Here is a 26,498-nt window from a genome sequence, read left to right as displayed (position 1 = left end):
ACAGATATGAATTTATTATGTTGACACCCTCAGAAAGAGATGATCTTTGGCAGTGTGAGGCATTCATTCCCAGTGAGATTGGACATATTGTAATATCCAGGTATTCTGTGAAAATAGGCAAGGAAAGAAATCTTCTTTGTTGAAATGTCTTGCTTTGTCAGTGCTGATGACATTATTGTTATTAGGTTTTCCGTGATATTTTTGTGTGAAATAATGTCCCTAGGTGATATCACAAAGATGGTGTTGTATGTTCCCATTGTCTTGTTGATGCCACTATATTATTCAACTTAAAATGGGTTTTTTCACATGTTCCTAATAATTAAAATAAATATATTTTATTAAAGTAATCAAATTGAATATAATTATACTTATTATGATTTAGTTCATGTTTTCTTTCTTCAAGGAAAATTTTGGAGGTTAGTATGAAACTTAACTAGAATTTTAAATTTTTTTCCCTGTTCCTTCCTTCTTTACATTGTTATTATGTTATTTTTTTCAATCAGAACTCTGGAAAGAAATCCCTGACCTTTTGATTTTTCCCATGTAAGTGCTGAACTACATTTGACATGTCAACTCATAAAGTTGTCATAATGTCATGACTGTGGTTTCAAACCTGTGTCTCTGTGGGATTTCCTCAGGAACCAGGAATCATAATCAGTGTTTGTAGATACACTCTATGGAATTACATTTCACTGATGAGTGGAATGCAAACAATGAATTAAGAAGTGTTTTTAGTCAATTACTAAACATTATCATTTTTAGAATGATCAGAAGAGGAGCTGGGCAAAACTCTTCATAATTTTAGTAAAAATGAAATCACAGTATGTATGATTTTTTATTAATTTGACTTTTGAGAGTGATCTGTAATTGAAACATATTTTTGGTACATATTGTGAACCAAAATATCACTCTTAAGGATACTTTTTCCTTAATTCAATTTTATTCTACTTATAACAAAGATGGATGCATTGTTCCTGGGTAGTAAAGTCAACACAACAGTGGAAAAATTAGATGGCTTTTGTACAAACAGTTACACACTACACAGCTACTTAAGTGGAAGTAGAGATTGGTAGGAAGATTTTTTTCAGGGGTAATACTGTGATGTTGAATATAATGTAAAAATATAACAGAGGAAGGTTAAACATGATTCACAAAGAGCAGTGTGTAATTTTAAAGCACTAAGCCTGTAGAGGTAGCAGCTAGATTAATTTCACCTCTTGACACATAAACTGGGACAATGCATGTCCCATCATTGTCCCAATGCATGCGATGTTCCATCAGTTCCTAGCACTTGAAAAAAACCCCAACATTATGGTCCTCTGGGAGGCTAAGCACTAGTTTTACTCTATCACTTTCCAAGGCCATGAAGAGAATAAATGCAAATATATTAGTTTGGCAGTCACCTGGGAGACTTAGAAGCTGCTGTCTTGGGTATCCAACAGGTCTCCAATGAACAGATGCTAATTACTGTGCCAAATGGAATATTTTTCAAGGTGGATGGACAGAAAGCAAAGGGTAAGAATTAGGATTAAGCAGTGGTGAGGTCACATATGGAAACTACTTTTCAGTGTGGAATACTTCATCAGAGAGAAAGTAATAAACTGGGTAAACTTAGTGGTAGTGAGAAGATGGTTTATGAGGAAAAGGTAAAAACATGAAATAAGAAAATAGTCATGTAAAAAAAGACAGGAAAAACATCTAGTAATATTCAAATCAGGAAATTAATTTATGAAAACAAATATGAGCAAATTTCCAGAAGTGTTCTCTCCCCATTTGTTCTTAGGTCAGTGCCTGTTGGTCTTGTTAGGTCTGTGGCATGAGACACCAATGAAGACTTTCTTTTTCCCCCTTTTTTTTAGTCTTCTGATTACCAGCATAACAATTCTTTGTAGTTTTAGATGGTGTGAAAACAGCAGGATGTTCCAGGTGGTGTGGTCTCACAGTGTGAATGATGATGGAAAACTGGTGCTGTGGTCACTATGTTGTAATGAGGTCATGGAAACATTAACTTTGTGGCCCGATGCTGCCTGTCGCCGAGTCTGAGTACAGCACTTGGACTGAACCAGCTGCTGTCCCATCTCCAGGAACATGCAGGGCTAAGGAACCACTTGTTTGAGGTCCACGTGTCCGGATTGCTCAGTACCTGGAACCTCTATTTCTCTGGCTCCAGAAGGGAGCACTGTTTGAGTGCAGGCTGCTGGGTTTGCACCTTCTGCCTGTTGTCCTGTCTCTTTTTGGGTCTCATGCAGTGTAACTTCCTTCTCCCTCCCCCTTCAGAGTATTTATTTGCTGTTCTCAGAAACATCAGCTTGAATCATGGAATAGCCTTCTGGGTAAGTGAATCAAAGTGCTGTTTTCCAGCTGCTGGGATGCTGTGAGACTACTCCCTTTGTTTGCTGACAAGCCTTGCAGCAGAATTGAACTCATGCCTTTCAGAGGCTGACATGATACGTTGTTATTTCTTATTTCATCTTATTGTCTGCCTTGGGTAACTTATCCTGGTCTTGTATTCTTCTCTATAATTGCCTTTATTAATTGGCCTCTTATGGCAGCTTAGCTTAACTCTCCCTGAAGTCCACATTAACTTCTGAAATATTTTGACTTGGTGGAAGAAGTCCAGTGTCACTATCTTCTGAATTGTATTTTAACCTCAGGAAATCCTGGTCTCCCATTCCTCAAAATGAAGGACATGTAAGTGCTACAGCAACATAGCAGCATTTGTATTTCCAAAGTGATTTCCAGAGGAAAATCTTAGTATGTATTAAATATTTTCTTAATTTTAATTTTTTAAAAGTGTGTTCTTTGCTTCTCCTCCAAGTTAGGAGTTTAAATATGCCTCTCTTTCTCTTCTATTTCTAGCATTCTGTAAAAGGGTAAGATAAATTAAAAACCCACAAGTGTTTCTGAAGGAAGATGAGTGCTTGAAAGTTATTGGAAGAAACATACTTTGTCTTAATGCAACACCATATATATATGAATAAGGTTATAATACCATAACCTTACAATTTTTAAAGGAGAAAAAGCATATTGTTCTATACCTGCTTCAATCCCATTATGATGTGAAATAAAGTTTGTGTGCACTGCAATGTAAAGTAGGATTTATAGCTACTATGTAAACCTTGATAGAATGCTTTTGGCTTGCTGAACTGTCCAACACTTGCTTCATTACTTTGTGGATAATTTCTGCAATGTATAGATCTAGTGGAGAGATTTGAGGGCTAATTAGGCATAGTACATTAGGCATGGTGATAACAAGTCATAGATTCTCTTCCTAGTATCTAAATCTTTGCTTTTCTGGAAGATACCCATATATACTATAGGGCATATATGAATAAATTCTGTCTTTTCTCTGCTGTATGTCAGTGTTCATTACTCTAAAAAATCAAGGCATAGTGCAATTCCTCTTGAAGGCAATTGAAGTGCACCAGGTAACAGAGAGTAGAATAGATCCCAAATCCCATACCTATATACACCTGCATAGCAGGGGGACAAAGTTGTCAGGATCCTTAAATGCCTGTTGCTAGTATGACAGTGTAGCAACTTGCACTGAACAGGCCCTCTTAGAAGAAGTGGAGTTTAGCTTGGTCTCCTACTAAGTATTCTGCTTCTAGAATAATTCTGTGAAATTACCTACAGAGTCTGTGTAAGAAAAAAATAGCATTAGGAATTTGTGCAGGTTCAGTATCCGGTATCCTCAGGCATAGAATATTGATGCCAAAGTAAAATCTAGATTTCCTATATTTGACAGAAAAATGCATCTAACATAGAAAATGTGCTCTGAGGGGAATCTGTCTTGCCTCTTTAGTGCTCTGAAATGTACAGTGTCACTGCAAACTGTATCTTCAGAGTGAATTATTTATGGAAGGCACACCTGTGTTACTTGGTTGCTCATTAGATCAGTAGTGTGCTACTTCTGTGGTTTACTGCCACCCATACTCAGCTGTGTCCATCATCTTTACGTCTGTTACTCCTTTATAACTGATAACTAGTTGCAGTCAGATCTCTGAGTGATAGAGCAATCCCATACCACAAAACTGAAAGAATAAAACCACCAAAATAACCATAACAAAAAGTCCAGCATGGCAAACTTCCAAAGAGCAAATTCCTCTTTCTGTGTGAAATAATACAACACCACATGTAATGAAAAAAAACCATTAAAAATGTGAAATATTATTTATCCTGGTCTTACCCACATCCTTATTACATATGGACTTATACATTTGAAATGTGGAGGTTTTGCACTTTCAAACATCTGGGCCTTCTTTTTATTAAAGAAGTGTGTACTGAAGTTAAAATAAATAAACAAATCACTATTGTGAACCAATATGGTGATTTCTATGCCAGCTCTTCTCTAAACTTAGTTCAGGCTACTTTTCTGCTCACTGTCAGAAACAGGTTTAAGTGTGGTGTTGAACTGGAGTCTGATTACTTCAGGCCATGATCCTTCTTTAATTCATAGACAATTTGGCACAGAATTTGAAGTAACCTAGTTTCACGCTGTTTTGTCAGATCTCAGATGTACTGAAACATTTCCATATTCTGTAGAATGTTAAATTTTTATATTAACTGATGTTTCCAGCCCTTCAAAAAAGCCAGAAATACTTTCTGAGTTTGCAGACTCAAACAGTAAGCATGACAGACTCTAATTGCCATATTATGAAAGAAGTGACTCTGAGCTCTCATAATAAATTTGAATATCAGCATTTACTCTCTTACTGATTAATTTAACAGGCAGATTCAGTTTGAAAATAAAATTGTTGTGGCATGTACTTTTTCCTTTAACAGGTGCTTGGGTATTGGCTCTCCAGGATGCTTGCAGTCTCTTAAGTCATTCACTTGTAGGAAAAAAGAGTCTGTCTTGTTCTAGCTAGGATTTCCACTTCATAAGAGAGATGGAGTTGAGGGAAGAGGCCTAAAAACTCTGCATGTGAATAGTTTCAATCCATATAAGCCACAGTGGGAGGCTGTGAACAGCAAGTCCACTTTTTTCTGCTGATGGTGCTGTGTTGTCAAGTTCCAGAATTTCACCTGTGTGACCATCACCTTTCTGAGACTCCTGGGGCATGACAGCTAATTCAGGCTGTCTGTAGTGTCACACTTGAGTGGTGCCCCTTTGAGCGGTGTGGCCATTCCTGGCTCAAACAGCCTCATCCTGAAACCTTGGTTCAGATCTGGAGCTCAGCAGGGAAAGGCAGTGCAGGCATTGCTTTCATGCTCTCGTGTCCCCCTTTTTGCTCCAAGACAGGATGCTTGCATAGAACTGGAAGATGTTTTTGCAGATGATAAATTAAAGGATAAGTGAAACTGAATGGCAGTGAGAAACCTACATCAACTGACATGAGTATCAAGTAGCTCAGTGCAAGGAATTGTTATAGTGGTCAAAGTGGTAAAGAAAAATTTCCTGGAAGGCTCGTCAGACCAGGGAATAGTCTACAAAGGGTGTCAGGAGTTAGTTATTTAAAAATAAATACATAAACCTTGAAGGATACTTTATAGCAAAATCTTCTGATAGAAGGAGAATACACAATATCCACGTAGACCTTACCAGCTTGTCTGGCTTCTTCACTTAGCTGGTTAAAAAAAATAAAAAGTTGTCTTTCACTCTTGTATGTTGAGATTTAGAATATTCATGGGATTTAAATTAAAGTACACATAAAGGGCGTAATGAAAACACAGTCTCTCCTCTAGCTGAAAAAATATTATGTTCAGCAGGTGTGACATTGCTTTTCACAAAACTTGTGTTTTCTTTTGTTTTAGTTTTCTTTTTGTTTCTTTTCATCTTGATTTGGTTTGTTTTATTTTTGTTTCCTTTGTAGGTGGATTTGTGTGGGTGTAATCCCGATTCAGCAATGCTGAAATAAAACCGCAAGATAGCACATTTCTTTCCTTCATTTAAATAGAAACATATAGCTATAAAGCCCAGTGATAAGCAAATAGCAGCTGAACATCACATGTCTTCCTGCTTTCTCTCATGCGCATCGATGTGGTACCAAAATGACATCTGTTAGGGTATTTCTGTAGTCAAAATCCATGAAGAGCGAGCTCTGCAGTACAGCTGCCCAGTCTGTCAAAAATGTTGTAACACCCTTAAATTTTTGTTGGAAACATTATACTTGGGAACAATTGCAGTGTAGTGAGGAGTGCTATGTATTTTGTCCTCTGCCAATATTCACTTGCTTTTATACTAATTGTGCAGTGAACTGATTTTCATTTTGTACAGTCTTGAATTCTTACACAAACCTGTCAGTTTCTTCGTTTTTTTCATTACATAGGAAAATGAACTGTTCCTTAAGAAAAAATGTGCTCATATTCAGTTGTCTACTTGAGCTAAATGTTGCTTATTCTGCCTATTTTGGAGGTTTCTTTGAGTCCAAAGCCTTGGAGCATCATTTAGGAATGGTACTCAATTTTGTTGCTGTTGAGACATTAACTGCCAAACAATTAGTAAACATTAAAATATTAGTTTGTACTTCTGAGCCATTAATGATCATTTCTGTTGTCCACTGAGCAAATTTTCAAATCACCTTCCTTGCACTTGCTCCTGTGGTGACATCTGTGGTAGGAAACAGCTTCCCCACAACAGTGTCAGAGGCCATGATTTGATGCCTTTCTTCAGATCTCCCCATACTATTTACTTTTGTCACAGCAGTTCTTAAAAGTAAGGGAGGAAGAGGGGTTGAGATCTATGGTAAGATCATTGCCTGCCATGTTCTTGCCATATGCTTCTATTCTCTTTTCTTCTTTTGCTTAGATAGCAAATACTGTGAGAGCAGGTACAATCTTTGTTCAGTGACAGCACAGTGGTGTCTGTCCTGTCATGTAGACTGTTAAGGATTCGTGATAATAGTATTAATACTTGTATGGAGAATCTCGCGCTGCTGGAATGGCAGCTTTGGGTAACCCATGGTTAAGATCCCCATGTGGCTTTCTGCACTGCAACTATCCCTTGTAGTAGTGCTTGCATACATGTTGGGAAAGAGGGCTGTTGGCCCCAACTGATTTTTTTTTTTTTAAAAAAGCCTGTTGTTTAGTAATCAATACAGTAAACTATATAGATTTTTTCATATTTCTATACACAACTCATCATTCAACTCACAATTCAAGCCACTCACCATTGACAAGCAATCTAAAATAGGAGTCTTTCTGGGAAAAAACATCACGGTCAGACTAGTTTTGTCTGGTTGGAAAGAGCTGTAATCCAAAGCATGAGCTGCTCCTAAGAGGTGTGTGTAATACGTAGCTCAGAAAGCCTGATAAATTCTGGTTTCCTATGTTACACAGTGTTATGTTTTAGCTTGGTCTTTCTAAGTTATGCAGTCGTGACAGAACAACATCTCAATGGAAGTCTGGGAGCTGTTCCTAGTCAGGAAACTCTTATGGTTCCTGAAGTTATCTCTTGGGTTTTTGGGTGTGGTTTTTTTTTTTTTTTTCTTCTTGCTATAAAAGACTTAGGTTTGCCCTCATATCCTGCTTCCTTTGACACTTTGAGTTGATTATTTGGATCTAATGGGACCTTCTGAATAGTGTGAGATGTGATAATAGTGTTGTTCCCAACATGAAATATTTTATGAGTAAACCTCGGTTTTGAGTTTGTCGCTTTCATGGGGTTACAGTGGGGGAAATAAAGATTACCCTGAGAGCCTAGCACATGTTTGTTCCCAGCATAGCCTTATTGCTAAGGGCTGCTTTGTTTTCCCTCTGTAAAAAAGTGTCATTTTCTAACACTGAAGAGTTTGCAGTAGTTGTCTTAGCAGAGCAATAGTATCGTATAGATGTAATTTTCCTTTTTGTCTCCATTTTTAAGCAAAATAAGAGAAAAAATGCTTAATGTTGTACTAACCTCAGTATGCTTTTCTACAGTTGGTTACCAGATAGGAGTCTGCACAACAGGCAGTTAAGCCTTAATGCCCAACTACAACTGTGTGCCTAGCACTGATACTTTATATGCACCTTTTCTAGTAGCTTTTCAAATAGTATCATGATTCTAAATTTCATATTGCCCACTGCAAGATGGAGTTTTCTAACTTGTAGAAATCTGTTGATTCATACCTGGTGTGAAGAGAAGGCCTCAATGAAACAAGCCACCTGGAGAATTTTAACATGAAAAACTAATTTGTATTCTGGGTTACACAAATGCAAAAAAAATATCTTTGCAAAAAAATGTTGCCTTAATAGGGCCTATATTTTTTTACCCCCATATAATTTATAAATAGGTGAAAAGCTTTTGCTTAAAAAAAAAAAAAGTAGTAGTTAAATCTGGACAGAAAACAAATATGGAAAAATTGCATCCAGAAAGCAATTTTTCAGAAATAAAAACTTGGTCCAGAATTTACAGGAGCCAGTGGAATATCTCTTCTCAAAGTTGTTGCTTTTGCATAAGACCATAGTGCCTTATTCTGGCAAACTCCTGAGCATGTGCTTGACTTGACGTTCCAGACTAAACCCTCTGATGCTAATATGCTGAAGGTAAGTATATGTTTAATGTGCTTCACTGGTTCAAGTCCTAAATATAGGGAAAAGATGATAAAACTGAGCTCTCAATGTAATTTCAATGGCAGTTTTTGCTACTGGCAAAGTTAAAAAGGAAAATGTCTTTATTGTATAAATATGGAAGTCTTTATGGGTAAAGAGCCATATTAGGTCAAATATCACCAGGATGTCTTGGGGAGAAAAGCATTGTGCCTCCCTGCTGGGTTAGTAGCATGTCTTGGTGAGTTTTATGTGCTGGATGCTCTTTCCCAAATTTACTGCCTTTCATTAGGTGCAGTCTTTAATGGGCAAAGTGGTAATCTTCAGTCCTTTGCCCTCCCATTTCTGTGTTCCTATAATCTGAACACAATTTTTTACTTACACTTTGTAACTGTTTTTTTTTTTTTTTTCTTTATGGCTCAGCAGACTGCTGGAAAATATATACTGAAACATGCTTTTGGCAGTCATCACACTGTGATCATAAAACTTAAACCCAAGATTAAAGAGAAAGTTAAGTGCACATAAAAAAGAAGTAGAAAATATGGCAAAGACTGGATAGCTAGTATTTTATGAAACAATCCAAGCAGCTTTAAGTTTGTCTTTTAATGCAAAAATATAATAATTTGCTAAAAAAGACTTTTCTTGCAGATTGTTTGATTAAATAAGAATGAACTACTGAATCACAAGGTGTAAGAGGGTTAATAAAGACAGGGAATACTGGGTTGCTTCCTAGAGGGTTCAGTTTCTTTCTTCAAGAGAGTCATGTGGTTTTGATTTTGTTTGTGAACTGTGCCAAATCTGTCTTTTCATATGATTTTGAATATCTGCAAATGCAGTTTCTTTGGTTAAAATTAGAAGTGTGCTTTAGATCTAAGAAGATGTTAGCGAACAGAAACATGAAAAATATTTTTGTGACCTGTGGATGACCTCCCTGGTGCCTCTCAATGAGGGACGTTCAATGTGTGTCTGTAAGATGTACATGTGCACATACACACACAATAGTAGAGAAGTGCTTGTATACAGTCAGAAAAGATTTTACATCCACACTACTCGGTACTGTTCCTCTGTTGTTTGTTGAATTACTGTCCTTGAATTTAGAGTTTGTCAAATGCATATTGGATCACTTACCACTTTTTCTTCCTATTCAATTGGAATAATTATTTCCAAAAAGCCTCAAATACCTGAAACCTCAAAGTGAAAATACTGCTGTAGAGCTTCTCAGGAGATGCCTTTTGGCTGTATTATGCTTTCCTCTGTGGGATGGCTAGTTAGCTACTTCATGGCATCTCTAGCCATGGAGAATGACAGTACATATGAGAAAAGTAATTTCAACAATCTCAGTATATATGTTAATAAAGAAAGGTACAAAGTGCATGAAACCAGCTTTTAAAATGTGCCAGCTTTTATCATACCTCTTCATTATACCTCACCAGCCTTCTACACTTGCATAAAATTAAAATAAAATGCAGTAGATCTGGAAGGTATGGCACAGTTTTCCTCTCAGTTTCACTGCTTTAATATTGGTGTGAATTACAGAAGTATGGCACAATATTTCAGCTCCTAGTGTTTTATTATGCCTACTAAAAAATTTAGATGATTACACAGGAATTGTGGTGAATACACTCAGACTGATGCCAGATACCACTGATACAAGTAACAAAAGCCCTTTGGACTCTTACTTAGTGAAGGGATTTGCCCTTGGATAACATGCACATTTTCACTAACATGATGTTTCCTCCTGCACCGACAGGAAAGAGCTTGTCTGATGTACTGCTAGTAACACAGAAGAGAGAGAAAGTTTCAAATGAGATGAAAGGGACCACAAAAGATGGATTTGCTGTAGCTTTTTGTATTGCTCAGAGGAAACAATAATTACACAGTACTAGGAAGAGCTACTTGGTTTCTGATCCTGCTTGGCATGTTGGAGGCATAGTGGATATAATTGTAGGAAATTGCTATTATTTGCCCTTTTGTGAGGAACATGCCTTGTTGCTTTGAACTAACCTTTCTTCTTGTTCTTAGAATAAACCCTAGGCAGGTTCATTTTATATCAAATTCACAAAGCTATATTGCCATACATAGACCTCATTATAAAATATCTAGTTGCTCTGCTGCTGGTTCACTTTCTGCACTTTATAGGTGCTGTTCAAGGACAGGATTGTGATTTCTGTTTTCCTTGACTGTAGACCATATGGGCAACAGGTACCCCTCTCTCCTTTCTCTTAACACAGAACTATCTTATTACTCTTTAGAGGGAAAACCCAGTGTAAGCTCTGACGAAAGCCGAGATACCAAGCTTTTATATTTGTTCCCTATATAAGGAAAAAAATCTGTCTGTTTTTAGGACACTAGGATGTGTGCCCCTGAGCAGACCTAAAAGCCGTTACAGGTTTTTTGTTAAACATTTGTTTCTATCTTTCGAAGGCTGTTCTGTGTCTTGCAGCTATACAGCTGTGCTTGCAGTGTCGGGGTCAGTATCCATATGGGATTTTTTTGTCTGGTGCTCCCTCATCTGAAGGCAAAACATCTCTTGAAAGCCTTCTGGATCCAATCCCATCTGCTATTGAGACAAAGGATTTGCCTGGTTCAGTCATCTCCATCATTATTCTTGAGTCAACAAGCTGTTATATGATTCACTTCTTCCTGTAATGCACTAAAGTTGATTTTATTAGCCTCTGCACCAGTTTAGCTTCCTCTCCTTATACTGTCTTGCTAGGAATCATCACCTTTTTCCATTTTTTTAAATGTTTAAGATGATATGGGGGGCATTTTCTAAAGGGTATTTATATTTCAAACATATGTGAGTGTGAAGTGATAGATCCCCACTAAGCATTCATGTCTGCATTTCTACCTAACTGGCTATAAATAAATAATTAAGGTACAATACCAATTTTAAATAAAATTTTACATACCATTGAAAAATTCTGAAGCCCAGTGTTGCAATGTTTGGAGATGTAGTGTTTCACTACCGATCTTGACCACGCTCTATACACTTAACCTTTATTGTCTTCTGCTTCATACTGATTTGATTTAACCATTGCTATCTCAAGAACGAGTACAATCAAGATTTACTGGTGGTTATCACATAGCATTCATACCTCAAATACAGAAACTTGAGAGAGTATTAGCTGCTAAAATCAGGCTGGAAGTGAAGTGCAGCAGGAGAACAGATCTCAGTGAGCCACTTTTTCATCAGGGTTTCACACAGTTTACCAAGTTTTTAAGCCTACGATGCAGCTGCAATTTTTCTGTCAAAAAACCCCCCCTAACTTCTAAAATGATGGAATTATGTTTTTAAAAATTATTTATACCAAAAGGGTGATGCTAAAATAGTATTAGGAATAAAAGAAGCTACTTGGTTATTTGTTGGTTTCTGAGGATAGTGACATAAATCATGTTGTTTATGTTCTGACGTAAATGGTGTCCTTTGTTAGTCATCACAAGTCAATCTTTTATATGTTTTTTTCCACAAAGGAGCAAGGTAACAGCATAATTAGCTTTGCAGTTTGCCTATGTCTTTCTTACTGTAATTTATTTTAAAAGGGCACTTTATAACTCTTTTTGTAAACTCCATGGCAATACTCACAGAAGTTAAGAACAATAAATATTAGGGCTCATATAAGCAAGGGAAGCTAAATAAATGTGCCAGTGCAAAAGAAACTCTTATGCTTTCCACATGAGGGGCTTGTTACAGATGTACATTTACGGGGAGATTTTATCCCTCTCCAACTGTTAGCAATGGCCAATACACTTCAGCATCATCTGTCTGAATCATAGATCTGCAGCCCACAGGTTTTTTCTCACAGTCAGGTTGTGACAAAACAGCAGTGGAATAAAATAATGTTCCAGTTACCAGTAACGAAAGAGCATCCAGTACATGTAGCCACAGTAGAATAACAGGTGCCATTACGATGCCTCAAAAAGACTCCTGGAAATCAAGGGAGGAAGTCTGGTGGCTTACTACTAGTTATTCCTAGATCCTTAGGCACAGAAAATATATTTCTCAAGGACCCAGAATGTGTTCATGAAGGGAATTTTAATCCTTTTCAGTCAGAAATATCGCTCCTCTGTGGAGAGAAAAATGCAGAGTTTTTCTAGGTGAAGATGAACTCTGTGAGTGCGCTTCCCTTGTACACGCTGGTGCAGCGCGGGACTGAAGGTAGCACAGCCCTGAAAGCTGCCCCAGCTTGCTTTCCTCCTGAAACATGGCCTTGCAGCAAGTACTGGGGCACAGTGCTACAGAGGAGGAACCCTGGCTTGACTTTACTCCCTCAGCCCTCTTCAGATTTGCTTTCTGCTCTGGGCGCTGCTGGGGAAATCACAGCACTGGTTGTTTCCAGCCTGGAAATTGCTGTCTGTGCTTCCATGCTTTTGGCCACCCATTTGGCAGAGGGAAGCCAATGGCGATGTTGAATTGGGCCTGTATAACTTACTGGAAATGAATTATTTGTATATTTTCATTGACTTTTTGTTTGTTTGTTTCCAGTAAAAAGGGAGAGCTTACTTTTGTTTCTTCACCTTATTTGTCCAGCATTTCTGCCTACCTCTTTACCTTTAGAGTCTGGAATCCGGATATAAATGGGTTATTTCCGATTTTTCCTCATCCTCATTTCATGAAGAGAAGAAATAAAAGCAGAGCCCAAATATGTCTCCTTCTGGCAGCAGGTGTTTGAACTAGTTTAGCTTTGAAATTTCTGTATATTTGTTACATTCAAAAGGAGTGAGATAGAGAAGCTCAGTCCATTTGAAGTGCTCTGATGGCTGACAAGTACTTTCGTAGCTGAAGTGAAAAAGCTGATTCTAGAGTTTGCTGAAGAGAGAAAAGTTGTTAAGTGAACTTGATGAGGAAACATCATAAATACACATCTAAATTATGTATCAACTTTCTCTTCACCAGAGGTCTATTTCAATGAGGAATCGATGGATTAAAAAAAAAAAAAAAAAAAAATCTTTGCTCTATGTGCCAACCAAATCTTTAGGGATACAGTGAGTACCTTTGAAATGAAAATTCACTTGGTCACACATAGTTATAAATGGAAAAGCTCCCTCTCTTACTGAGCACAGTGGAAAAGATGAATTGAATCTGTTATATCCCACCACCAGCATCACAGCAGACATAGAGAGAGTTACTTATGATATCTCTGTACTTCCAGTGTCCTTCACAAAGAACCCCAGGATTTGTTTTGGTCCAGATTTTTCCTATCAGTGTGAGCAAAAACTGAGAGGTTAAAAAACTGTATCTGTGTTGTACTCTGCCATAGACTGGTGATGGTGGTTCAGGACAGTTCATTTCATGTTTGGTTTCTTAGGAACCTCATCTTCAATGCTGAGCTAATGATACTTGCTGCTGTAATGCTGTAATGAATTTTGTAAATGCAAAGTCCTATTCAGTTTGCCTAGAGCATGAAAAATGCAATTGATTGTACAACTAATCTAGTTAATCCAGTTGTATATATAGATGGTTATTTGTTATTTCTGAAATTCTGGTAATTTTTTAAATCTACTTTGAACATCAGAGAGGGCTTTTTAATACATTTACACAAAATGAGGGTTTTGTGCATATCACATTTCAGTGTTTCTTATTAAGTTAAAGGTTTTGATGAAATAAGTAAACTCGTTTTGCTTTAAAAATGATTTGTTATGATTTAAAGAATCATCAGTTCTGTTGGATAGCAGCATCAGTTTGCGCAGTAACACAAATCTAGTAGGCAAAAAATGTTCTACTATCTGATAAAGCAAGTGGGCTTTACTTGAAATACTGTGTATTACTTCAGCGTAAGCACAGGGTGTTGTGGAAAGATCAGCATAGGGATGTGCCAGCAGAGAGCTGTAGGTGGGCACTGCAGGAGCTGAGCAGATGCTTTGCCCACTTGTCGTGGGAGGCAGTGCCAAGTCCTGTAGCTGCAGGGGTGAGAGTGGGCTGTTGCAAACCTGAAGAAAGCATCGAGTCATGCAGAACATTTTTAGTGGAAATAACTGTCTTGAGCATGAGGTAATCTGTCTGGAGAATTTAATTTCCAGTGCAGGGACATATAAGATCCTATTTTGAAGCTGATTTGACAGACTTTGTACTCAGTAGAATGGAGATCACATCTGAATTTGTACGTGTCAAGGCCAGCAGAAACATAGCTGTTCTTAGTGAGCTTGCACTCCGAGTTTAATGTGCTGTACAGACTTTGTTGTTAACTTTAATTTTAAGCAGTAGTGTTCAAATAATTATGAAAATTTCCAGAAGGAGCTTGAAACCACTCTTGAATCATAGATGTTAAAAAATGCCTGCATTTTTTTAAAGCAGGATGCTGCCAATAGATCCTTGATTTTCTTTTCCTCTTGTTTTCTTCTCAGTGTATTTTCTAGCAGTTAATGTCATGAAAGTGAAAGACTGCATTTTTCAAAGGCCTTCGGTGTTGACCTGTTTCTGCTTTCATGTAAGCCACCTGTGAAACTTCCAGTAGTTTCTCTTTCCACAAGGTTAGACCAATGCTACATCTTAGCAAATGTTGCCCTAAAATTATATAAGGCCTATACAATGATTTAGAAACTAATACTGCATTACAGTTCTATCTTTCAATGCTGGTTTTGCACAAGTTGTGGAGGTCAACATTTGTATTGAAATACTGTTGAGGCAGGCTGCAGACATTTAGTTTACAGGGTGTTAGAAATCTAAGTTTTCTAATTCTTTCACTTCCCTATCTCACGACCTCATTTATTTTCTTCTTTCCCTCTCTTTTTTCATATTCAAAGGAGAAACCCATTTTATAAGCTTTGGTTTTCCATGTAGTTGATCTCCAGAAAATTTTTCTCTTTAAGCTACTAACAAAAATGTGGAGCATAAGAAAGTCTTCAATCACATTTAATGAATGAATTTCTTGCCAGCAGGGGTTCTGAGATTTTCCATGCCATTTATCTACAATAAAAGTTTACTGGTTGCCATATTAAAAATGACAAGCAACTGTAAGTAATCAAAAACACTAAGTCTGTTATTTCAGGAACGTTGCTGGCTTTCCATAAGAAATACAGGAAAGCAGAAGAAAGACTCTGTTTTTTAAGGGTATTTGAGGCTGATTTGCAAAACAATTCATTAAGCACTTAAACTTTCCAGTAGTTAATTTTTTTTCTGCCATATGGCTTGCACTTCCATGGGTGAAATACTGTACATTTTAAGGTTAACTGCTTGACATTAGATCATGACTAGTGGCATGACATTACCTTGACTCATAGTATATATAATTAGTAGGTGCTAAACTTTTTGTCCCTACATTTTAGAAAATTACTGTCTTTACTGTACAAATACAGTCTGACCTGAAAATGACAGTGGTTAGTCATACTTAATTGGATGACCTGTCTAATTTTAATGATGTACATGCTGTTCCTAGGAAACTGCAGAAGACCGTAGCTGACAGTAACTGCAGAAGCAAATGGTGACATTTCAAAATGTTTGTCAGGCACCAGAAAGGCACGATATTTTAAAATACATTTTCCTCAATCGTTTATGAGGTTGTAATGTACCATGTAGTCAATCTAAGAGGGATGTAAAAACTTTCTAAAAGCCATAATGATGTGATAAGATCATAATAAGATATCATATCATAATATCATATGATATTATAATATATGATAATATCATAATAAGATATTTATAAACTTGATTGCTGCATTTAATTTCTTGTGACTTGCCCCAAAAGGTGTTGGTATCCACTCATTCATTCGTTATCACAAACCTCGGTATCTGAGCTGAAATTACGTGTAAGCATTTATAAATGTCATACTTGCATTGTTACACAAAACATGCTTTTGTTATTGCGAATGAGAGATTATAATTTGTCAAAATACAGTATCAGAAATTTAATAAAATTCATTAAATAAGAATTTTAAATATTCAACCAACAGAAATACTCCTTTGTGTTTATCGTATCTTGGACCATGGGAATCCATTAAAATAATTTTACTTTTTTGTGTGGGTCAAATAAATGAGAAAAGCCAATTATATTCTTCAAGCTTCTTCTCCCTTAAAGCTACCTCCAGTTCTGCAGTGGAACAGAAGTGTTTCTACTGGTTTGAAGAAACAGTTTAAAAGTTCTTCATCAAATTGACATTTACAGAGTCTTTTCATAAAAAAAAAATAATTCAGTGAGGCAATTACAATTACGGAATCTCCTATGAAGGGTGATTAAAATCTGCATTAAATGGCTCGTGAAGGATTAATGGGAAGAGCAGCTCTTCCTCTCTAGCTAAGTAGCATGCTAGCAACAGGTGACTGAAGGCTGTTTTCCCCATGAGGTGAGCTGTTTTCCAGAGGAGCTGAAGCTCATAGAAATGGTGTGGCAGGACATATTCAATGAATAGACCAGGGAACCCACAAAGTGTTAAGGCTTAAGGCGCAGATGGCTGGCATCCTCAGGTTTGAGGTATCTGTGTTAGCCCATGCAGTGGAGGAGAAGGAGCTGGTTCCTCTGGGAGCTGTAGTGGGCCTGGGATGCGGGCTTCAGCGCAGTGTCATTCACTAAAACTCCGGCAGCTCGGCTTGCTTAACTCAGCCAACAGAGTGATGGGCGTTCTTCTGTCAGCCTCAGCTAGCAGTCTGCCCCCCAGCTTGGACTTCATTGTTCTAGAGAAAAAGATGATTAAGAGAGAATCTAGACTCAGAAAAAAGGTTTCCGGAAGGTACACCCTGAGTTGCAGTTTTTACTCTAACAAGAAAGGCAGAAATGCAAATGCAAATTAAGGGCTTTATTAACTGCAAAGTTGTATCAGCAGATAGTAGCCTGTGGAAGCTCCCTGAGCTTTTTGGGCACTGTGATGATATCTAATGATTTTAGCAGCATTGTCCCTTTTTCCAGAATGGATTCCCTGACTTTGCCCATGATGGGCACAGGCAACTAATGAGCGAACTCCTAATTCCCCCCCCCCCCCCCCCCCCCAGCCAGCTTGTAGCATTTATTTGTTTCAGCTGAAATAAACAGTAAAAATAGAGTTTGTTTCCCTTGAAGCAGCTGCCAAGTTTAGATATGAGAAAGATCCATATTTTCCATTGTTCTTTTAGATGTAAATTATTACACTGTTGAAATGATGAAGAGTTTTCCTAAAATTTTCGGATACAGTCTGAAATTTAATATCTTCTGATACTAAGCAGAAACCCAGTATTTTTTTGATTGCTGTGCCCAGAAGTAAGAAAATGCACAGGGCTGGGGGTGGCAGAGAACAGTTCCCACACATGCAGACTGCGCAGCCCCTTCTCTGCAGCCAGAGGATCTATCTATAGGAGATTGATTTCTTTGCTTCAGGGAAAGGTGTAAGAAAATGCCCAGTGGAGCTAAAATACGAACACAAAGTTTTGAAGTGGGGCTGTTATTAAGCTCTCTGTTTTCTTTCCCTTTCCATTCTTTTGCATTCACTTTTAGATCAGTTTTTTAATTCTTTGTTTGCTAGCAAAACTTGAAGTTCTGCTGACACCTCACTGCCAAGAGGATTTTTTGAATACTAATTTCACACTTGTGTTGTAAGTAATGTTATTTTCCTTTATCAGTCCAAAAATAGTCGTTGTTCCCTTTCACTGGAAATGGCTGTCTCTTGTGGTGTAGGGAAGTGTTGCTTTCCAGATCAATTCCTCCATGCCATAATGGTCGGTATATTTAACTGTTCCTTATTATTCTTCCTAAGAAAAATGGGGCTGATCTCTTGAATCACTTCATAGGAAAGACTTTCCATATTTCCAATTACTCTCTTTACCTTTTCCTGAACTCCTTTTAACTTCTTTAGTGCTCATTTGAGATGGGTCATTACCACTGAAGATATGCTGTAGATGAGGCTGTACTCTTGGTTCACTATAGACTCTGTGACTGTTTTCATGAACCCTTCCAAAAACTGTTAACGATTCTTTGGGGAGGGGGCCAAGCAGTACCCTATGGGAAACATATGTTTCTATTCTTCATTTGAACCAGATCTGTAAAATTCAAGTGGGAGAGAAAGGTAGGTGATTAATACACAGGGCTGGGAATCAGGAGAAATTATTTCTCCTTCAGGCTTCCTTAGTGATGTCCTAGGGAAAATCACAAATGCAAAATGCAACTGTGTTCATATTTACCACAGTAACAGATTTGCCTGTTAGCTTGTGAAGCACTTTTCCCATAAGTAACATGCAATATACATATGCATGAGTTTTCTAATTATGCATGTATGTGCTGCGTATTTTATTAAATAGCATCCATCCGTTTTAATGGGATTGGGTTGATTGCCTAGTCTGATTACTCTTGATGATTAGTCCTCTTGCATTCCCTGGTATTAACAGATAGGAAGAAACAGTAAATAGGAGCTAGTGTCAAAAGAGGAAATGGAGGTTTTTGGTAACAATAATGTCATTGTGTCAATCAGATAAAATGAAGCCATTTCACTGAAACTAGAAAACTTTTTAACCTATCTGACAAAAAAATTTTGGACACAAATCCGTATGTACAAAACCATTTTAGCTGGAAGGAGAGAAGTCACGGTATTAGTAGCATTGTGTCTGCTAGCATCTTACCACTGGATTAAAGTTAACAAGCACTGACTGAAGAGTTGTAAGTAGATGCGGCCGTGTGCTTGATTAGCAATTATTTAGGTCTCATTTGTGTAACACTCTTGGCTTGAATTTGTGCCTGTGATAGTGCTAAAGGCTTTTGCAGAGTGTGTTCAAAGACTATTCAGAGCATATAAACAGCAGAATGTTTGATTAAAGCTGTTACAACAGAAGAACTGCATTTAAGAAAGATAAGGAAAAAGGAGTCTGAACCCAGAAAACAGCATATTCTTCATTTTAATTTCAGGACAAACCTTTTAATGTCATAGGTATTTGCTTGTATACTAAAACCTCTCTGGAATTAGGGACCAAAATGTGGTCTTTTAAAATGTAAGTCCTTCACAGCTCTGTAAGACATATCTTGTGTGTTTTTTATGTCCATGGTCATGAGAATGAGACTAATGAAAAACTGGGAATACTGGATGGCTTATTTATATATATTCTCTCTATATAGAATCATATTGAATATATATTACATATTGAATATTGTGTATGACTATGCAATATATATTAAGTCAACATTAAATATATGCTTAAACATCCCATACATATATTCATTAATATAGTCACATTAATATATATTAATATTTATTTTAATATATATTTAATACTACACAGTTTATTGGAATGTTAAGTGGGAATAATTCATTTTGTAAGTTGGGTTGTTACACTTGCTTCATAAAGTTTAGCTGAATATCCAAACCATCTACTAAATAAGATTTTTCAGATCACTAGGATCAACAGCTGTTCACTGGCAGTGCTTTAATAAAAGAATTGCAGTTTAATGCATGTATAGTGTGATAACCTTAACCTAATCTTGGAGAGAACATTAAAGATAAGAAGCTCTGTTAGTGTCAGTTTATATATTTAAAAACCTAATCAAGATACTCTTTGTAGTACTGAGGCATCAGTTGCATTAGATCTCAACAGTAGTAATGTTAATGGCAGTCCTTAGCATTTATTTTTGCATACTTTGTTGTCCTCTGGTATTCTTTCTCTGCCTTTGGCAAACAGCTGAATATAAATTACTATTTGTTTAGCCAGAGTTTAGAAAAAAATCTGAATCTGCTTTTCTGAAGGAGGCTTGTAGCTTCCTGGGGATACTGTCACCCATTGTAATAGTGATACTCACATCTCAGGTGTGCTGTGTGATCCAGTCCATAGGTGATTTTTATATGTTGTTCTAAAACATGTCCTTTTTTTTTTTTTTTTTCCCAGGAGAACCAGAATTTAAATATGTTGGGAATATGCATGGGAATGAAGCTGTTGGAAGGGAGTTGCTCATCTTCTTGGCTCAGTACTTGTGTAATGAATACCAGAAAGGAAATGAAACTATTATCAACTTGATCCATAGCACACGTATCCATATCATGCCATCTTTGAACCCAGATGGCTTTGAGAAGGCAGCATCCCAGGTTTGTAAGGCTATGTGTATAAGAATAGTTATCAATATCTGTATCTGCCTTAGGATCATAATGAGACTCGGACTAGCAGTTTTACAGATACGTGAACTCTTGGTGGTGATTGTTGAATGGAACAGCATAACTGAAGTATTTCCTAATAGTTCAGTAGGCTTGTTCTGTTTAACAAGGAGGATTTTATGCTTAAGTTTTCAACAAATAGCTGTATCTCTTGTGAGTTTACTGTATTTTAAAATATAATGATGTTTAAGTTCCATGCATATTCTTGCATCTAAGTTCATTGACCAAACTGCTTCCTAAACAAGTAATTTCTAGTAATACATGATGTTTCAAAAGTAGTAGAAAAAGGAAAATTGATGTTTCCTTTAAGAATATTCTCATGTAAATGGACTTATATGATTTTTTCACATTCATCAGAGCATGATCCCAAAACAAGCAAACTTTGTGAACCGTCTTGTTAATATGAATAACTTTGATTCTAAATTTCAGGCATGAAGTACTTTAATGAAGCTATTAGTCAAGCAAATTTAACATGTATTTTAGGATGAAGACTCAATAAAGAAACATGTAATGTGTTAATGCATAATTAACAAATAGAGGCAAAATAGGACCCTGTTAGATATAGCTTCTGGTGTGTATTATGTTCTAAACAAAAATAAGAATTTTCTTGTTTTACAAGGTGTATTTATTTTTTAAATCAATATGGAATTGTTGAACCTTTTTGTGTGGCTATTTATTTATGATTAAATAAGTCAAACCTTATTAAGATATTTATTAAACTGATTCTCATGAAGTATTTAAAAAACCCTCCAGACTTCTTTTAAATCATATTTGGTCATATGTCTCCCTCTCGTGGCAATGAAGCAGCTGTCCTCAAATTGGTGCAGTATTTTACTTTGAAATCTCTCTCTGTAGAGATTCTGTAATATTATTTGGAACTTTTGCTCCTTAATCAAAGTACACTTGCTTCTACATGGTTGCCTTACAGGTTACATATGATTTAAAATACAATTTGCTTTAGTGCCACTGTTATTCTGATTTAGAAGTATTTTGATCTTCACACAGTGTGTGACAGATTCAATATACCCCAAGATTAAAACCAGTAATAAAACTAAACCTACTTTAAAGAGTACTGAAAGCTTATAGAGACAAGCTGGGGAAAACTATGTGCTCTGAAGGCATTTCCTTAATGCACCCAAAACCTATTTGAGAGAATCAGCTTAAAGAACAGATTTTGCAAAATTTCTCATTGCTTCTTTATTTAGTGGTACCGTTTCAGTGAACAAAGCTGACAGACACCATAAAAAGAAAAATCTCAGGTAAATAAAGATTAAAGTCCTTCTTTACCTTGGAGCTATTTAGAGGAACTTTGAAATGAGCACTAACGTTCCTTGTGGTTGGATGATAAATTTACAGCTGCTCTGGGCTCACTAAAATGAGGTCTGTAATTCACACTCATGGGCATGAGACAAGAGGGAAAAGCCAGTTCTCAGGGGAAGACTAAGCAGGCACTGAAAAATCTGATGCTGCTGGTAATTTTGCCCATCCTTAGTCCAGATCTGCCACTATGAGAATGATCCTCTCCTCCGAGATGCTGAGTGAAACAGAGGTTGGTTTTGTTCCCCCAGGGCTCTAGGAAGAAAGAGGGGTGACTCAGCTCTTGGTGCTTCAGGATTCTTTACTCCCACATGACCCCTTCTTACTGTTGAGAACATGAGAAGTAAACCCATGATTTGACTTTACATGGCTAAATATACCCATATAAAGCTTGACATGTAATCTCCTGAATCTACTCATCTCCCTTGTTCTGTTCCCTTTCCTCATTCAGCCCGGTGAACTTAAAGACTGGTTTGTTGGTCGAAGTAACGCCCAAGGGATAGATCTAAACCGAAATTTCCCTGATCTTGATAGAATAGTCTATGTTAATGAGAAAGAAGGTGGCCCAAACAACCATCTGCTGAAAAACATGAAAAAAGCCGTGGACCAGAATCCTAAGGTAAGTAGGAACTGAGTATTGGGTCACTTACATGCCCATCTCTTTCCTTTTACTCAAACAGACAAGTAGCAACCTCTACGAGCTCTGTGCATGGTCTTTACAATTCACATTCTTCTAAATATTTTATTAATTTTGTTAAATTTATCTGTCTGGTGCTTCCTGAATTTCTTCCCAAGATGGCTTGCTGTAGTAAACCCTTTTGATCCACATTGCTTAATCCTTAGACAATTCCTCGTTTAAAGCGTGTTTTATTTTTAAGGCCAGAGATTGCATAGCCTTCTCCCTTGGTTTGAAGCTATTCTTGCAGATATTCTGCATTTTTACTATTGCCAGAAATTCACCTGTTTCTTGTACTTAATTACATTGCTAGCTAGATAGCTAGTCTTACATATAACACATGCATTTTTGTTAAGCTGAAGCCTTAAATATACAGGTGTACATCTGGAGGGATTTTTATCTGCTTGTGTTTACCCCCAGAGGAGGTTCTAGAAAATATAGTGTTGTGACTGCAGTCCTGTAGGGTTGTGGCCTTAATAGCCATCCATATTCTGTCTTCAAATTCAAATTATTAAATTAAGTACTTTTACTTTCTGTGCAGAGAATAGACTGCATCCTGCCAACATTTATTTTGAATTAGTTTATTTTCCGTGGTTTTAGATTTGGTAGGCTTTTTTTTAGCTATGTTGGGAAGAAGTAGAAGATTGCTTTATTTTTCATCTCATTCTGAACTAATTTACACCCATTTTAGATCTACATTAATCTACTTAGACTGGCTCTGATGTAAAGGACTGATTCAGTTCTCTCTGAAGCCAATATAAAATTGCTGTTTGTTTAAATGTCTTGTACAATATATGTGATAATAATTAACCCCCCTATATATAATTGAATAAGTTTCTCCATTGAATTATCAATTTTTAACTGCTGGTAATGCTATTTGTTGTAGCTTGCTCCTGAAACGAAAGGTGTCATTCACTGGATTATGGATATTCCCTTTGTGCTCTCTGCCAATCTTCATGGAGGAGACCTCGTTGCAAACTATCCTTATGATGAGACTCGGAGTGGTATGTAATAGAATTTAACATGAAATAGTAGGAGATATAAATTATATTCTATAATTATTTCAGTGCTACTGAAGATCCACTATGTAAACATCATGTCATGGCTTTGTAGTGACTTATTTTAGCATATTAATCACATATAAAGCTAGTCACTGTATGGCCATGTTTTCTAGTTTTGAAGATAGATAGCTTGTTTCAGTAGAGTTACATCATAAAAATGATGTAATACCTGAGGGAATCATGGTCCCTCAGATATTTTAATCAAGGCAATTTAGCAGTTAAATTAGCTGGGGCTGTTTGTGCCCTGTTAAGTGAAACAAGAGAGATGTGTCTAGGCTGCCTGTATGATCTAATGTTTCTCTACTTGCACCTTTAAAAAATGGATTTCTGGAGGTGGTAGTGTGCTAATAAAAACAACTGTCATTGTTTCCACTTTCTCAGTATTGGTCCCATATAAAAAGGATCACATTGTGGCATAGATGTTATAATTTAGCACACAGCAATATCAGTTTGTTTTTTCTGCCACTAGGGGATGTGCACATGACTGAAATGGTCATGAGATGATCGTATTGTTTGTGATTATCTTCCTTCAATATACTTTCTCACAGTTTAACTGCAAATCCTTTTAATATCAGACTGTAAAACTCTAGAGAGACACCTTTTTCTATGTACTGTGTGTTCTTCTAAGAAAATATCTAAAGCCTAGAATAGCTTAGATTTTGCGGTGTGCTTTGAAATTAATATTTTCATAAATATTAGGACTGATATGAATAGTCACCTTAATAATGGGGCAAGTTGGTACAGGCAGTTGATGAAGTATTGGGGAAATGTTAATGTTATTAAGATAATGCTATATTAGTTTGTGGTGCTGTAGGACCCTTACCCATGTAGAGAGAATTTCCAGGCATGGTCCTGCTGTGCAGTACTGGTAATCTAGGTTGTGAGCCCAGTCGGTATGACTGCACTTTTAATAACCCTTGTTCCTGGACTTTTTTTTCCTCCCTAGGCAGTGCTCACGAATACAGCTCCTGCCCCGATGATGCTATCTTTCAAAGCCTGGCTCGCAGTTATTCTTCTTTTAATCCCGCTATGTCTGATCCAAACAGACCACCATGTCGTAAAAATGATGATGACAGCAGCTTTGTGGATGGAACAACTAATGGTGGCGCATGGTACAGTGTCCCGGGAGGTGAGTCCCACTGTGTGTGGGTTCAGTGTCACTGATGGTTGTTGTAAGCTTGAGTTTTCACTGGTTTAATTACAGACTGGAATACCACGAGGTTATTCAGAACTTTTGGTTCAGTTAAGGCTAAATCAGAGAAAGATCACTCACCACAGTACATCTACACAATCCCATAACGCTCATCATGATGCCTAATAAAATATTTCTCCTTCACTGCTTTTTATACAGTGTTTCTCCACTCAAGGTTTGCAAATTTACTAGTTCTACAGTGGGTGAGTGATTTCTATGCTATTATGAGAGCTTAAGAGGTTTTTTTAATTAAAAAAATGAGTAAAATATCCCCTAGCAACCCTGATGAGAGAGTGCAGGCTACTGACTGTTCATTTTAACCTCAATAATGAAAGCATCCAACCCTGAAAGAAGTGGAGAGGCCTGATTTTGCTATGTTATTGACAATGGGAGTTTGGCCTTTGATTTCCATGGGAACAAAATCCAGCCACAAAGATACTTGCATATCCGTACTTTGTGACTTAATTAGTGCCTGAGTCCTGCCCAAGTAGTGTTGCCCTAGACTTTGGTAGAGCCTTCTGTGTTAAGAGCAACAGCAGAGCTACTATGGCCACTTCAACACTAATTTTCCAGGAGAAGCCTAGAAGAGTAGTCTAAAATGAGAGATTTCATTTCTTTTACTAAGAATTTTGATACGTCATTTTCTTTGTAAACTGAGGCAAAAAGGTATTGGGACATCTAAATTTTTGAGTCTTCTGTGTCTGCTAAACTCGGACAAAACTTCAAAGTGAAAACTGAGCTGGGGATTTGTGAGCCAGAAACTCAGCTTGAGTTGGAGTGATTTGCTTGTGCATTGGCTTTGTTGATTTGTACCAGAAAACTTTGAACACATACCAGTTCTGTTGTTTGCTTTCTTTTTAGTATTCAATTACAGTCCCTGAATGAATTTTAAATTTTTACCTGGAATAAGTAGGAATCTCTCAACGTGTTAGTACAGCTTAGGTGGTAGCTGCATTCTGCTGCTGTTACAGTAAAGGGAGTAATAGAAGAGGAAAATAATTAAGCTTGTGTGAAGAAATTAGAAACAGAATGACTGGTAGTGCTCACACAGCCAGCAATCACCTGCTTAAACTTAGAGTGGTTATTCCCAATGTTTACAGGAGCAGCAAGTTTCCTCTGCTGTGGTACTACAGGTACCAGGGACTTGGTGTAAGGGAAAATGTTGACATTTCTGAAGATAACTGAAAAGCAAAAATTTCCCTTTGTGTGAAGCTTTCCACAGACTTCAAACTTTTAAAACCATTAAAACACCCTTGACAAAACAGAGTTTGCATAATTTGAAAAAAAACTGAATATAAACAAAATACTGAGAGATTTAATAGTTAAATTTTGTTTCAGTCCAAAAATTATCTTAATGAAATATTAAATATTAACCATAAAAATATGGACATATTTAACTTCAGCTTCTTTTTCCTTAAGAAAATGCTATAAAAAACAATCTTTCCATTGTTTTGATGACATGCTTTGATTCTGACTAAACTGCACATGCCAAAGGCATATTTTTCCATTGGAAAAACTTGTTGGAAAGTTTGAATTATTTCCTCCTTTTGGATCTTATTTTAAGTTAGACTGCAAATTCCCCAAGTGAACCCTTTCTTTTTCTCATGTATTTGTACAGAAGTTAGTAGACAGGAATCCTAGTTCTAACCAGGATCTATGATCCTAATATGGTAGAAGTAATAAAAAATAGAGAGGCGACTATATCCTTTGGACTGTACAGCATGAATCTGTTTTTTTTTTTTTCCAA

The 26,498-nt window shown here is 36.9% G+C and overlaps 1 protein-coding gene across 1 annotated transcript in view; it reads left to right on the top strand.

The window, feature by feature from the left end:
* CPE (carboxypeptidase E) overlaps positions 1 to 26,498 on the top strand; it is a 58,666-nt gene that overhangs the window by 19,352 nt on the left and 12,816 nt on the right. Inside the window, exons 2-5 of the mRNA XM_074822877.1 lie at positions 20,243 to 20,439; positions 22,274 to 22,441; positions 23,385 to 23,502; positions 24,506 to 24,688. Of these exons, the coding sequence (XP_074678978.1) occupies positions 20,243 to 20,439; positions 22,274 to 22,441; positions 23,385 to 23,502; positions 24,506 to 24,688 (666 nt within the window). The remainder of the gene's footprint in view (positions 1 to 20,242; positions 20,440 to 22,273; positions 22,442 to 23,384; positions 23,503 to 24,505; positions 24,689 to 26,498) is intronic.

This window comes from Strix aluco, chromosome 4 (assembly GCF_031877795.1).
Source record: "Strix aluco isolate bStrAlu1 chromosome 4, bStrAlu1.hap1, whole genome shotgun sequence".
Lineage (NCBI taxonomy): Eukaryota > Metazoa > Chordata > Aves > Strigiformes > Strigidae > Strix > Strix aluco.
This window is presented reverse-complemented; position numbering and strand designations above follow the sequence as displayed.